Source organism: Mauremys reevesii, linkage group 6 (assembly GCF_016161935.1).
Source record: "Mauremys reevesii isolate NIE-2019 linkage group 6, ASM1616193v1, whole genome shotgun sequence".
Classification (NCBI taxonomy): domain Eukaryota; kingdom Metazoa; phylum Chordata; order Testudines; family Geoemydidae; genus Mauremys; species Mauremys reevesii.
The window spans coordinates 93,699,972-93,715,221 of NC_052628.1; the positions used below are offsets into that span (position 1 = coordinate 93,699,972).

The 15,250-nt window shown below is 41.9% G+C and overlaps 1 protein-coding gene across 3 annotated transcripts in view; it reads right to left on the reverse strand.

Annotated features, from left to right (window-relative positions):
• The window catches only part of CARNMT1 (carnosine N-methyltransferase 1), a 30,037-nt gene that overhangs the window by 2,681 nt on the left and 12,106 nt on the right, over positions 1–15,250 (reverse strand). For all 3 annotated transcript variants that reach the window (XM_039544231.1, XM_039544229.1, XM_039544230.1), the window contains exons 4-5: positions 9,669–9,809; positions 2,323–2,501 (exon numbers count right to left, since the gene is read on the reverse strand). In XM_039544231.1, coding sequence (XP_039400165.1) covers positions 2,323–2,501; positions 9,669–9,809 — 320 coding nt within the window. The remainder of the gene's footprint in view (positions 1–2,322; positions 2,502–9,668; positions 9,810–15,250) is intronic.

The window sequence follows — 15,250 nt, forward strand, 5'->3', positions numbered from 1 at the left end:
GGTCCTAGAGCCTGGGCTCCAGCCCAAGCCTGAACATCTATACCACATTTAAACAGCTGCTTACCCTGAGCTCTGCCAGCACTGGGTTTCTAATTGCCATGTAGATCAGAGGTTCTCAGACTGAGGGGCAGAATACATCCGAGGGGGGTGGGGTGTGTGTGTGTTTAGAAAAAAAACAAAAAAACATTACTGTGGACATTTTACTCACAGCAATGAATAACTAGAGTAAAGCGGATTCCTCTGCACATATCAGTTCTTCAGATGACACAGTGCATTTGACTCTACATGGCGCTGTGCCAGGGGCTGCTCCAGGCCCCAGCACGCCAAGCGCATGCTTGGGGCGGCATGCCGCAGGGGGTGCTCTGCCAGTCGCCGGGAGTGCGGCAGGCAGGGTGCCTTCGGCGACATGCCTGCGGAGGGTCCAGCTAAGCTGTGAGACCAGAGGACCCTTCGCAGGCACACCTGCGGGAGGTCCACCGGAGCCGCAGGACCGGCGAGCAGCAGAGAGCCCCCTGCGGCATGACGCCGTGCTTGGGGCGGCGAAATGTCTGCGCTGTGCATTTTGAGATTTCCATTAAACTTGCACAGTATTATACAAAGTCGTTGCCATTTGTACATTAATCTGTCTGCTACGATGCAGTGTGCGTATTTAATTGTAAGCACGGACCACAACTACAGTTTTGATTTTGCTCTTATTACAGTGGATCACTCGTGCCACCTGTGGGGGGGGGGGGGTGCGGCTCAAGCAAAAAACGAAGCTGAAACTGATTCGAGCTAAACACTGCTGCCGCATACACTGGTATATGTACTTGTGTGACGGGAACAGGGATGTGAAACTACTACACATACAAAGAAGGGGGGCATGATCAAATAACTTTGAGAACCACTGTGTACACAGCCTTAGGGCCAGATTTCCATTAAGCAAGGCTCAAGAGCTGATACTTTAATTTAATTAATTGATTTTACACTCAATTGAGCATGGATACCACAACTGTGTACATAAAAGTAGGAAAACAAAAATGTACCCGTACTCTGGGCCTCTTTAGTACTTTTAAAATCCAGAACAGAAGGCTGCCCATCATCAAAATATTTGGTGATTTCACTTTGAAATATCTTTATCCAAAACCACAATTTTTACTTTTGTATTTTCTATTGTATTTAACCTTACTTTAAGGTAATGCTTTGCATAGATATAAGGAAAGTCTTTTGAAGTGCAGATTTCCTTTTTCCATCCTCCCATATTCTCTGAAGTTATGAAAGATTAGGCCGTTTTAGGTTCAAATAAATATTTTTTTAAAAACATTTATTTTTAGATTTATTTCTGACTTACAACAGCCTTCATTCCCTGGTTTGAGCTACAAACATCTGAACAATAGTAGGGGGCTGACTACAAGCCACAATGCCTGTGGGAAAAGATATTACTACTTCTTAAGAAACCAGCGTTTAGCAGGGCAAAGGTCTATTTAAAAAAAAAAAAAGGCCAAAAACTTGCTAGCTCAAGGAGAATAATTGTGGGTTCAAACATGTATGCCAAGTGCAAGGAAGGAATAGCACCAGCTGGTCATTTAGTATAGACAAGTAACCTCTAGATAAAAATAAGAAATCCATCATCACTTCCAGTCTTACTAGTACTAAGAACTGAGGTGGAAAATATTTAAGTACAGTAAGTACAGTTATCTTCTGTACATGAATTAGGGGAGAAAAATTACCGTCAGTTGCAACAAAAATTATTTATCTAGACAGATTTCACAAATGACAATAAGGATGTTTGTGTTGACAGGAACATTGTGATCTTTCATAAACATTATCCCTTCGCACATTCTTGAAATACTGGTCATTGATAGTTAATGAATATCTATTTGTTTTATTTGTAAATAATTGTTTTAATAATAATTTGCCATGTTGTCAATAAAAAATTAGACTTCACTTCATTTATATCCATGAAAAGCATAGGCTGTTTATATTGTGTATTTCTTTAACATCAATCACTCTTCTAATTCAGGAAAGAAAACAGACAGGAAAGAGCACAGTGTTGTAAGTTGTCCAAGATATCACCATTCTCATTAAAAGAACAGAGCATATATAACCCTACAAGGATACAATTTAGACACTTAAATATGCTAGAGCACAAGTATAACTTTTGCTTCTTTCAATTCAATTCATTTTGGTTGAGAAGAATCTAGGTGTAATATACAAACTTTAGTGCCTACTTTAATGATCCAAGGCATAATTTGGTTTTAATTTTAAATAGAATTCTATTCTTCCATACTGGGTTTATATTTAGTGTGTTCATGAATTCTGACCTCTAATTTCTCTACTTACTGCACTCTGAGTAAATTTCTTGAAAATCCCCTGCTGTCATAGAAAAGTTTGCACCAGAAGGAAGACTGTGGGGGTCAACATCAGGGAAATAAACTGGTCGTATCTGATCAGCAGATCTCCTGTTATTGCTAAACTGATGAATCCAGGGATAAAGTTTATGAGAGTTAATTTCAGAGCATCTGCAAAATATGAAAGTCAGAACGATTCAGTTTCAACTAAGTGCTCATGTATTACTTAGAAAAGTAGGTGTTTTGCATTAAAATTGGTAAGTATAAAATGATTTGATTTTCAACAATATGTATGATGAATTTAGTTGCTAATCTGGATGTTATAAAGTATTTCTGTAAGATTTTACTTTAGGTTATTATTCCAACTTCTTCAAGACAAATAAAACACAGTTTTATTGAAAAGGGGGGTTTCTTCTTTTTGCTTCCTGTATTTCAACCATGTTTTATGTCTAGCTTAAAAGAAAACCAATAGTACAGTTATTTCTGTAAGATGAGAGAAAATTGCCATTACATATGTTCAATTGTGCTAAACCATTAGAATTCTCATTTGTTCGTCATGGAAGAACGTACTTGTTTATTTTATAAATAAAGAGAAGGGTGATGACTTAAGTCCTTTCTTATTTTTATATTTTCCTAAGAATACCTATTTTCATTCTAGATTCTTGCTGAGAGTTGCCTTTCTTGAGTCAGAATAAAAGAGACTTTGTGGCACAGCACAGTAAAAACATTTTTCTGAAAGGTCATCCTTTAAACAAAAGTATGTATTTAGATTATTTCAATAGATCCGCAAAGTAAAATAATTTGCCACTGGGCAGTTTTACTAATATAATTTGAGCATATACATTTACAATACTGCAATTAATCTTAACAGCCTCATGCCATTCCTCTTTCTGTACACTGCAATGTGGACTAACACATAGCAAAGTAACATGGAACCCTTACAGACTATTTCCACTATGAAAAATGATTAAAATGACACACTTCTATGAATTCCAACTTTTGCACAGGGGTCAAGGTGAACATTTTGAATGTTCAATAGTAGGCCCAAACTGAGGAAGAGCTCTGTGACTTCACAAGATGCCCATGAAGTTACATCTAGGGAGCAACCTTTCAGAAGTTGTCTAGATAAGGGAACACAAGATTTCCTTTTCTGCAGAGGTATGCCCCTACTACTGACAATTTTTGAAAAGGCTGCTGGGGAAGAAAATAGGCTGAAAAGGTGCACTGTGTACTATAAATGGTCCTGACCAACAGTAAAACGTAGGACTCTTTTGTGAGATTTGTGGATTGCAATATGGAAATGGGTGTCGTGAAGGTCGAGGGCCAAGAACCAATCCCCTTGGTCCAGTGATAGAATTATTGCTGCAAGTGTCAACATTTTGAATTTTTGGGCCTTCACAAAGGTGTTAGTTGCCCTATATCTGGGATAAGTCTCTAACCCCCAGTCTTTTTTGGAAATACCAAATACCAGGAAATACCTGGAATAAAACACTCTCCCTCTGTGTTGCACAGGAACCAATTCTACAGCACCCAAAAAGAGGAGAGCGCATATTTAGTTTTGTAGCAGGTTCTTGTGAGCGGTGTCCCTGAAGAGGGACAGGAAAGGGGTGTTTGTAAGCAGAAGAGAAGTAAAATGGATGGAGTACCCTATAGAGTTGATCTCCAAAACCCACTTGTCCATAGTGACTGACTCCCAAGCCTGCCAGGTGTGGTAAAGGTTGAGAAGTAGGTGGTTTTCTTTCCTGGAACCTCTGTCTCTTTCACTTAGGTTCATATGGTATCTGGGGGAGCTCGAGAATTGGGCAGGATGAAATCTCTTCACCAACAGGAAATTACTAAGCTCTCTCTTTTGGGCAACTGTATGGAACCTGAGAGAATGCAAAGTATCCCTGGAGTCCTTTAATGTATGCAGAGATTCATCCATGCTGTCAGTGAATAATTTAGTATTGTCAAAAGAGAGGTCTTTGACCGTATTTTCGACCTGCTTTGGAAATCCTGAGAGCTGGAGCCAGCAGGCCTGCCTCATAACTACTGCTGTAAAAATCGAACAGGCAGTAGTATCAGCATCATTGAGGGAGCCTGCAGAGGCCTGAGCAGCTGGCCTTCAGCAATAATTGGCTGGAATTGCTCTCTATGTTTTAAGTATCAGAGGGGTAGCCGTGTTAGTCTGGATTTGTAAAAGCAGCAAAGAATCCTGTGGCACCTTATAGACTAACAGACGTTTTGCAGCATAAGCTTTCGTGGGTGAATACCCACTTCGTCGGATGCAAGACTTCCTGTCAGGGCCACAGGATTCTTTGCTGCTTTCTCTATGTTTTGTTAGTAGATGCTCAATAAATGAGTTCAACTTGACATAATTTGTACGATTGTACTTTGCCATTAACAGCTGGTAGTTGGCAATTCTGAATTGCAAAGTACTGACGAATACGATTTTCTACCCAACGGGTCGAAGTGCTTATGCTCCTTGTGGTAAGTCACAGGTTTAGCATGGTGTTGCCTCCGACATTCATTAACTGCGTCAAGCACCAAGGAGTTAGAAAAGGGATGAGAAAATAAAAATGTCGAGTCCTTAGATTGAATATAATAATTCTTATCTGCTCGCTTGCATGTAGGTAGCAAGGGTGTGCCATATAACCTTTGCAGGGTCCAGTAGGGCCTCTAACAGACAAGGTAATGTGGACAGATGAAGCTGTATGAAGGATGTCAAGCAGCTTATTATGGTGTGGCTCTTTAACCTCTCAGGAGGAATCTGCAAAGAATCCACAATTCTATTGATAAGTTCCTGAAACTGCTTGAAGTCATCCACCAAGGAGGGAAGAGGTGGCATAGCTGCCTCATCCAGGGATGAAGAAGATATGTCGGCTGGTGGAGAGACCTTTTCATCAGCTCTAGCTTCCTGTTTCTCAAAAGGTTTCTTCCCGCACTTCTGGTCTGCTAGGGAGGGAGGATGATGACTATCTTTGTGAGTAGTGGTTCTCAAGGCCTAGAAAATTGCTGATGACAGCATGCCCAAGGGTCCCGGTATGGCCAAAGAGGTTGTGCACATGGCATGGGTGGAGGCATCCATGGGTGTTTATACCAGCAAAACAGTGGTCGGGGCCATTTCTGACAAGTGACACCAATCTCCTCAGACACCTCTGGAAAAGAGCCTCAATAGGAATGGAGGGAGAGCTTTGCAGAGATATTTGGGAGACTGAGGCAAGATCTTCATCAGAATCATCCTCTTCCAAATCACTCTGTCGCTGTGGAGTACTGGAAGAAAGATGAAACCATCAGTACTGAGTGAATGTCTGGAAGTCCTCAGTAATAGGAGTAAATCGGAGCCATGTAATGATGAGTCGGGCATCTCGGACACAGCAAAGTCGCAGGGAAAGCAAAACTCCTGTGATACCAAGTGTTGTTGGTACCATGTCCACAACCTGCACTGAAATAATAGTGGCTGAAGGAGTTGACAGTACCATGAATCTCAACTGCTTCAAGGACAATATAGAGCTGAGTGCGCTTCTCCAGTACTGGATAAGAAGAGAAAGAGCTCTTCTTGAAGCCTTGCTCCACTGATAGTATCAGTGACCTCCTGGAGCCCAAGACTCAGCAGCAGTGGTCCCCAAACTTTTCAGGGTCACACACTCCTTTACCTGGCTTGGCCTTGGCTGGAAGTGGGGCCGTGGCTCCGGGGGTGGGTGGGTGGTGGGATGTGCAGACAGCGGTAAGGAGGCTGGGCTGGCAGTCAGGGCCCCAGGCACAAGGCCAGGAGCTAGGTGGCTCTCCCTCTCCACCCCCATTGGGGGCTCGCCTGGGCTCTAGCCACACTCCACCCCCCCTCCCGTGGGCACACCCCACAGTCTGGGGACCTCTGCTCTACAGTCTTCAGGTTTGACAGTATCTGAGGAATCAGCAGCCTCGTGGGTACCAGGTCAGAAAGCAGTGGGTGCTGAAGTACAGGAGTCATCCGAGATCACAACTTCTTAGAAGCAGATTTGCTACATGAAGAATCTCGAGGGACGGTCTTTGTGAATATTATGGGAGGAATCTTGGGTCTTCCTCTTAGATGCCCTCAAGGAGCGCAGTTCAGAAACAGTGAAGGCAGCAGACTTATTCACAGACCGGTGTACACAGGGAGTCCCCTGGCGAGGGGCAGAGGCTAGGTGCATTGAGATCTTCATCATGAGGAGTCGAAGTTTGATCTCTCTGTTTTTCTGGCTCTAGATTTTAATGCCAGAGAGCACTTTTGGGAAATAGGAGATTCTCTGAGACAACAGATGCACCAGGACTAACCGTCACTTATTGGGATTGCCTCCTGGCATGAAAGGCAACATTCGAGACCAGGAGATCCCAGTATGCCCTCCAAGAAAAATCAAACTCACAGGAGGGGAGAATCTATCTAAAGGATACTAAGAATAATATATATATATTTTTCCCTACTACAGCCAAAATTACTACTAAGTACTAACTACTAAAATAAACCTAATGGGACACAGTTGAGGTAAAAACACAGACAACTGCTAAAGCTCCATCTGAGACCGAGAAGGTTGAGCAGGAACTGAAGGCGGTTCACCCGCCCAGTGCTATATAACAACACAGAGCATGAGACTAAGTAACATGCATGTGCAGGCTGAACGTAGACTACTACGAGAAATCTCCGATCAAAGGCACAGGAGGCTCAAGCACACTTAGAATGGAACGCCCATAGGGACGTTACTTGAAGAACCAGTGGGTTACAGAATATATTAATTATACCACATAACTAACTGGGGGATGGACTAGATGACCTCTTGAAGTCCTTTCCAGACCTTTTTATGATTTTTATATGGGAGAGGACTTTGCATTTAGGGGTCTCAACCCAACACAGGAAATCAGATGTATTAATCTACACATCTAAGAGAGATCACTCATTTATGAATGCTAAAAGTAGGAATACTGAACATAAGCAGCCTCCCAACCACCAGATATCACTGCCTCCTCTACATTTGTCTGTATGTATACATCTGTTGGCTCTTGTTTATACTTAAGAGTATGTCTACACTGCAATTAGACACCTATGGCTGGACCGTGCCAACTCACTCAGGCTAAGGGGCTGTTTAATTGCAGTGTAGACATTGTGGCTCAGGCTGCAGCCTGAGCTCTCGGACCCTCCCACCTTGCAGGGTCCCAGAGCTCAGGCTATAGCCTGAGCCCAAATGTCTATGCCGCAATTAAACAACCTCTTAGCCTGAGCCCAAGACAGCTGGCACAGGCCAGTCATAGGTTTTTAATTGCAGTGTACACACAACCTTAGACGATAAACTCTTTGGGGCAAGGGCCATTTTTCTGTTCTGTTTGTACAATGCTATCACAGTGGCGTCCTGGTCCATAACTAGGTTCCTGGGTGCTACAGTAATTTAAAAAAAATAAAAAAAATTGTAAGTATAAGAATCAAAGTATTGTTTTCACAGGTATGTGTCACATCAGACAGATGAGCCAGTCTACTGGCAATCTGGTTCCTTTTGACCCTTGGGAGATAAAAAATGTGATATCCTCCCATATACTTGCTGGCATTCCAGCTCAGGACAAGAACAACTTTTGTATCTCCCCCCTCCCACCCTCCACATTCTGTTCTCCCTCTAAACAGCTCATTGGTAGTAGGATTGGCTATTTTCTTTCTGGAACTGTGATAATAGCCAACCACTCTTCTCTCTCTGCTTTCCCATCAAATTCCCATGGTTCTTAAATTTGCATACAATAATGCTTTTGAATCAAATGTTAACTTTGCTCACTTAAATACAAATCTGAACCAAGTGTTTGATGGCAAGCATGTCCACAGAGGGATGTGATTTTAATTACTCATTAATAGTCCATATCAGTTTAGAAGTATGCAAGTGGTTTGAGTAGATGCTAAAGGCAAACAATTAGATAGGATTTTAGTATCCATCAAAAACTAGCTATATTACCAGCATGTTTTTGAAACTTAATTTTTTTTTTCAAAATGTGATAAACAAGATATGGACAAAGGAAAAGAGAGGAATGCTATCTATACTTTAAATCTAGATATAATCCATACGAGTCCATTTTACTAAATTAAGCACCAGGGTTTGTTTGTTTTTTTAAAAGTCAGTAAATAAAAACGCAAGTACCAAAAGAGAAAATATTGAATGATAAAAAAAATGGTTAGCAACTCACTTCATATGTGAAGCTTTTATAATCTTGCTGGAACAGACTCTGAATTTAGAACTTCTGCAGTGAGATCTTTCTAAATGAAATTTAGAGCATTAGCCAGAAATTGACTAAAAATGGCACCAGATTCCTGCTCATATCATTTTTCAGATAATGTATTGTTGGAGATAGCTGGTGAGGTACAAAACAGAAAGCAGCTTGACACCTGGATAAAGAAAGATTGGAGCACTCCTGATTCAGTATTGTTTTGACTTGTCAACTGAAGATTAGTTATGAAAATCATTCTATTCTATATAGGTTCTTATACTGCGCTCATTAACACAGAAACCGAGCGCCTTCCAGTAGTGCGTTCAGCAACATGACTAATATCTGTCATTAATGGAAAATGAACATGGGACATCAACGTGTCATGCTTCTAATTACACGTGGTGTAATGCTTATAAGATAATTTTTCTGATCATAGCCTCACTTAAACTTAACATTTATAGTGGATTCTACCGCTGTGAACCTATGAGTAATTAGAAGGCGTAAGCAGCTGCTGGATGAGAAAGCTTGCTTAATAAGTGTTTTGATATTTTAATAACAATGAGGCATCTATTTATAAATTTTTCTGTCAAACAACAAAAAATGTATACATAAAATTAAATAAATACTTTGGAAATTTGCCTTAACTTTTAGTAATAAATGCAACCTATTTTATTTTTATTTATAAGTTTTCTTTGGTGCTTATCACCATAGTATCAGAACTCCTTGAACATATGAATCAATTTATCCTCAACATCTCTATGAGATGAGAAGTACATCCATTTTACAGATTTAAAACAGAAGCACAGAAATTATATAACCTACTCAAGCTCAAACAGGAAATATGTGGCTGAGCCCAGATCTCCTGAGTTCCAGTTCGGTGCTTTAACCACAAGGCAATTCTTGCTTCTACAATCTTTATGACATACAGGTATGGATATAATAAATTTCCAAGTCAAATTTTGGAATAATCTCCCATTCCTCCCTCCTACCCTCTTCCAGACATTTACATAAAAGCAAGAGATCTAAAAGATGTTGTTACCTAGATTAGGGATTTTGGAATTTATTTTGATTGGTTATTACTTTGTTAAAGGATTGGTCACTGATCTTTGCCTCCCTAGTACATACAGGTTGCAACCAGCAAGTAAAATATAAGCTAAGTACCTGTTGAGTACAAAATTAGAAGAAAAGAGCATAAAGAGGCTCCATTCATTTCCTTGGCAAGCATAACCGAGCATAGCTATTTCCCAGGCCAATCTACCTAGCCCAGCACCAGGTACCAGGATATTAACTTTGGAGAGATCCCTGCAACAAAACAAAAATAGTAGTTAATCCTTTATCCAATATGTCTTAATAGAATGTCTATGGGTCTGGCTAAATACTGTGGTTTTCATATATTTAAACAGAGATAATTCAGTAAGAATTTTCATTTAAATGTTAGGATTTCTCTGTAGACAAATCAGACTTATTGTGAACAGGTGCCCCAGGGGGGAAAAAAACACTATAACAGAATAAGTTATGGAATCTCAAGAGTATTCTTTTCTTTCTTTCTTTTTTTTTGCATATTAAAAAAATCTATAGGCAAAAACCTGATTTGTGAAAAACAACATTCATACCGAATAAAAGGTAAAATAATTCACACTTAGTTGTGGTATAATACAAAATTAAAAGACAGCTATTCTTCAAATAGTTTTCTTAACTTTTTAGACCATCCCTGTAAAAAACTGTATTTTTTTGTAAAGATGACATGCAAAATTTAAAAAAAAAAAGGTTTGTGCCCCGTGCCCCTCCCTCCGCTTCTCTGGATGCACAGTGACAACCTACTTAGTTTTTAAATATTAGAAATTCAGGTCTTGTTTACCCTAAAAGAGTGCTTTTCCTTAAGGACTACGGACAACTGCAGACCTAGTAGAAGCAGCAAAGAGTCCTGTGGCACCTTATAGACTAACAGACGTATTGGAGCGTGAGCTTTCATGGGTGAATACCCATGTCGTCAGATGCATGTCATGCCCACGAAAGCTCATGCTCCAATATGTCTGTTAGTCTATAAGGTGCCACAGGACTCTTTGCTGCTTTTACAGATCCAGACTAACACGGCTACCCCTCTGATACTTGAGACCTAGTAGAGTTTGACATCAGAAACATAAAACAAATAAAATCATATGAATTGACATGGAAGTTTCAGATGATTAAAAATTGTCTGTTAATATATTTAGCTCAAATACTTTTTTTTACATTCAGCACCCCCTTTGATTATGGATTGGACAGCTTTTTCAAACTTTATTTACATCACTGCAGGGAGTCTACCATAAAAACAGAAAAGCTAAGACTTGATATTCCGGATGTTTCTAGAAAAGAACAAGCAGACAAAAATTGAGGGAGGAAGGAAGGGGGAGAAAATTTCAGGCCTCTTTTATATATTATAAAAGCAAAAAAATAGTGTGCACTCAATTTCTTCCTCCCCCTTTGCAAGTTACCTTTAAGTCAAGAAGTCATTACATGGATGTAACTAAGACTTAAAAACCACATCCAACTGGTATGCAGGACAACACAACCCCAATTTTCAAGACGTGGAAGTGGGAGAAAATTAAATGCAGTCTTCAGAATATTGAGAACCAGGTGACCAGAATGGGCACAAAGAGTTGATGTTTCCAAAACATAAAGAGGAGTGGGGAAAGTCAGCTAACTTTGGAAAGACTGGCTTTCAAGAGACAAATCAGAAGGCAGCGAAGAAAGTGCTGACCAGCTTTAAAGATTGTCTTCTTTAAAAAAAGATCATGTATGCAGTGTAATTATAGCCATGTTGGTCAGGTAATATCTTTTATTGAACCAACAGAAGTTGGTTCAATAAAAGATATTACATCACCCACCTTAAAAAAAAAGTTACAAACTCATTCTGTAACACTTGTTCCACTTCAGGTGTGTGTGCTCAGTGCACTGTTGGAGAGTTTCCCCTCAGAAGTACCCATCTGCTGCCCTGTGCTAATGCATGGTGGTATACAGGGTGGAGCCATCCCAAATCTACTCACTTCCTTTTTACTGGAGAGAATGATATGGAGGGTGACACATGGTAGAATGGACATATGCAACATATGTCCAAGAACAACAGTTACGAAATAGGTTAATAACTGTTTCTTCTTCAAGTGACTGCACATATCCATTCTACTTTAGATGACTCACAAGCAGTTTGATCCCACCTCCAACTTGGAGCCTACCTGAATAAGGACTGGAGGACCACACACCCAAATATGGCATCATCTCTAGATTGCTGAGTCTCAACAATGTGAGGTAAAGGTATACATTGAAGACCAAGTTGCTGGATTTTGAATTTTCTTTGATCAAACCTCTTCCTGGGGTATTAACCACAGAGCATCCAGGCTGTCAGGTGGAGGACCTGAAGGTTGGGGAGGAGGCGGTGACTGTGGTCCTGGGAAACCAGGTCTTTATCCGGCGGTAGAGTCAGCGGATCTTTGACTGAGAGGGACAGCAGAGTGGAAAATTAGCATTGCTGATATCACGCTGGAGCTGTAAAACTTTGACCTGGGCATGAGCCTGCCTCATTTTCAACAATATTCTTGGTATGAGTGGGAGTGAAGCAAATGCATACAGGAGCACACTTGCCCAAGGCAACAGGAAACTGTCCGTGAGGGACTCTGGACTGTGACCTTGTTGAGAACAAAACCAGTTACACTTCCTGCTGACTTATGTTGCAAAGAAGTCTACATAGGCAGTCCCCCACAGCCACAAAATGGATGTGGCAATGTCCTGATGGACAGACCACTCATCATGACTGGTAAATGATCTGCTTAACCAGTCCACCAGACCATCCTTCACACTTGGAATGTGAGAGGATCTGAGGTTGATTAAAATTGGTGATGAGCAAGTCCCATAGCCTGAATGACTCTTGGCATAGCAGAGTCAACGAGGTCCTCCTCTTCTGTAAGTACATGTAGACTTCTCTTGATATGAGGAAGGAAGACTTGACAAACTAGTCGAATGGCCCTCAATTCTCCGACATTTATTTGCAGAGTTAAATCCTGTGTAGATCATAAAACTTCTGTCTGCAGAGAACCCAAGTGAGACCTCCTACCAGAAGGCAGAAGCATCTGTAACTAGGGTTAAAGCTGGTTGAGGAGAAACAAATGGCACCCCAGACACACACTTGAGGGGTCTGTCCCCCAGCCCAGCGTTGCCAGAATTTGAGTGGGCATTTGCACTATCACTTCTAGAGGGTGATGATTTGGCAAGTAAACTGAAGCCAGCCATCCTTGCCATTTCCTGAGATGGAGCTTGGCATATGCCCCAGAAGCCTGAGGCAATTTCATATTGTCATGGTGGGATGACTCTTCAGGTCTAAAAGGATGGCCAACATCATCTGGAATTGTAATTGAGGGACAAATGTCTTGGCTTCTGCAGAGTCCAAGACTACTCCTATGAACTTTATTTTTTGCACTGGAGACAGGACTGACTTCTCTGTGCTGATAAGCAACCCTAGTGTATCAAAGATAGACTGGATAACAGTCACGCTGGATAGCAGCGGAATCTTGGACTGGCCTCTCACCAACCAGCTGTCCAGATAGGGAAAAAAACTTGAAATCTTGATTTTCTGCAGAATGCCACCACCACTGCCACACAGTTTGTGAACACACCTAGGGAGCTGAACAGGCCAAAGGATAGGCATGCAAATTGATAATGGCATTGGTTGACCACAAATCTCAGGAATTTCCTGGGGCTCTGATGTATTGCCACATGAAGACATGAGTCTTTCAAATTGACGGCAGCATACCCATCTCCAGGGAAGAGATAATGGAAGACAACATGACAATGTAAAACTTTATCTTTTTCCAGAGAGGTCTGTTGAGCTATCGCAGGTCTAGTATGGGTCTGAGGTATCCTTTTGCTTCTGGGATCAGGAAATAGCAGGAATAAACTCCCTTTTCTATGAGAAACTGCGTAACCTCCTCTATGGCTGCCAAATGGAAGAGAGATTGCACCTCCCAAAGCAGAACTTCTTCATGAGAGCGGTCCCTAAAGAGAGACTGGGAAGGGGCTTGGATAGGGTGACCAGACAGCAAGTGTGAAAAACCAGAATGGGGGGGTGGGGTGGTATATAGGTGCCTAGCTAAGACAAAGCCCCAAATATCAGGACATCTGGTCACCCTGTGCTTGGAAAAGCGGGGACAGAAATTAACTAAAGGGTATATTTTAATTCCACTGTACTTAAGACCCACTGGTCTGCAATGATTTGAGACCAAGCACTTGAGCAGGTAGATAGCAGGCTGGTAAACAGAGGGGTAGGACCGGCTGGCATGATGCAAGGTGCTATGCTGTCCTTGACATAAACATCAAAATATTTGCTCAGAACTCCTAGTCTGTCTGGATGAACTAGAAGCTGTTGCAGAAGAAGGGGGAAGTCTCCAATAACGTCTGTTCTTTTTCCTTGTTGGGTCATGTTAGTGAGGAGTGAAAGCAACTAGTGATGTGGCTCCTGAGGACAAAACTGCTATTAAATGCCCAAATATCAGGCTATGCAGCCTGTCAGTCTGCTCAGAGAACAGCGACAACCCTTCAAAAGGAAGGTCTTGTATAGTTTGTTGGATCTCGAGGGAAACCTGGCAACTGGAGACATGAACATCTGTGAATCATAATGGCTGATGTCGTGACCCTACCAGCAGAGTCAGCAGTGTCCACCCCCACCTGAACTGAGGTTCTAGCCACTAATTTACCCTCTTCAACAAGGCAAGAAATTCCTGTCTCGCATTCTCTGGCCATCTGCCTCTTTTTAATATACCATACCCCAGAAGTTGAAGTCATAGCACCCTAATAATCCCTGCAGTTAGCAATCCTGAAATGCAGGCCAATCATTGAATAAAGCTTTCTGCAACGGGTCAAGTTTTGTAGCAGCCCTTGACTGAAAGGTAGACAGCTGTTGCCCTTGGTGCTTTCTCATTGGCAGCTGAGACCACAAGCAACCCCTGAGAGAGGTGGGTGTAGAGGTGCTCAAACTTTGGAGAGGGCTTGACAAAGGTCTGGCTGGGATCATTTAGTTGGGATTGGTCCTGCTTTGAGGACTAGATGACCTCCTGAGGTCTCTTTCAACCCTGATCTTCTATTATTCTATGAGGGTACATGATATCTTCGCTCATTATATATATATATATAGAGAGAGAGAGAGAGACCTATCTCATTGAACTGGAAGGGACCCTGAAAGGTCATTGAGTCCAGCCCCCTGCCTTCACTAGCAGGACCAAGTACTGGTTTTGCCCCAGATCCCTAAGTGGCCCCGTCAAGGATTGAACTCACAAACCTGGGTTTAGCAGGCCAATGCTCAAACCACTGAGCCATCCCTCCTCCCACTCTGATGTAGGGGAAGGAAAGACAGAGTCTGCCACAGAACCCTGGTGGGCTCCAAGATAGCTACATTACTCAGCGTGCCGCCCAAGAAGGCCTAGCAGTTGCTAAAATGTCAATCAGCTCGCGGGATGACATGCAATCCTCTTTCACCTGGATATCCAAGGCAGAAACCAGCCTTTTTAAGAGATCCTGGTGGGCCCTATAATCATCCGAAACCACTGCCTCATCAGGTAATGAAGAGGCCAAAGCCATAATTGGCTGAGGTGGAGCCTCCTCTGGCCTTTCAAAAGGAGAGTCACCTGAGCAATGTCTTCCTGCATGGTACTGAGCATCATACTGGGCATGGACTCCTGGTTCTGAACACCTACTTGATGTCACAGAAGGGGGCGGGC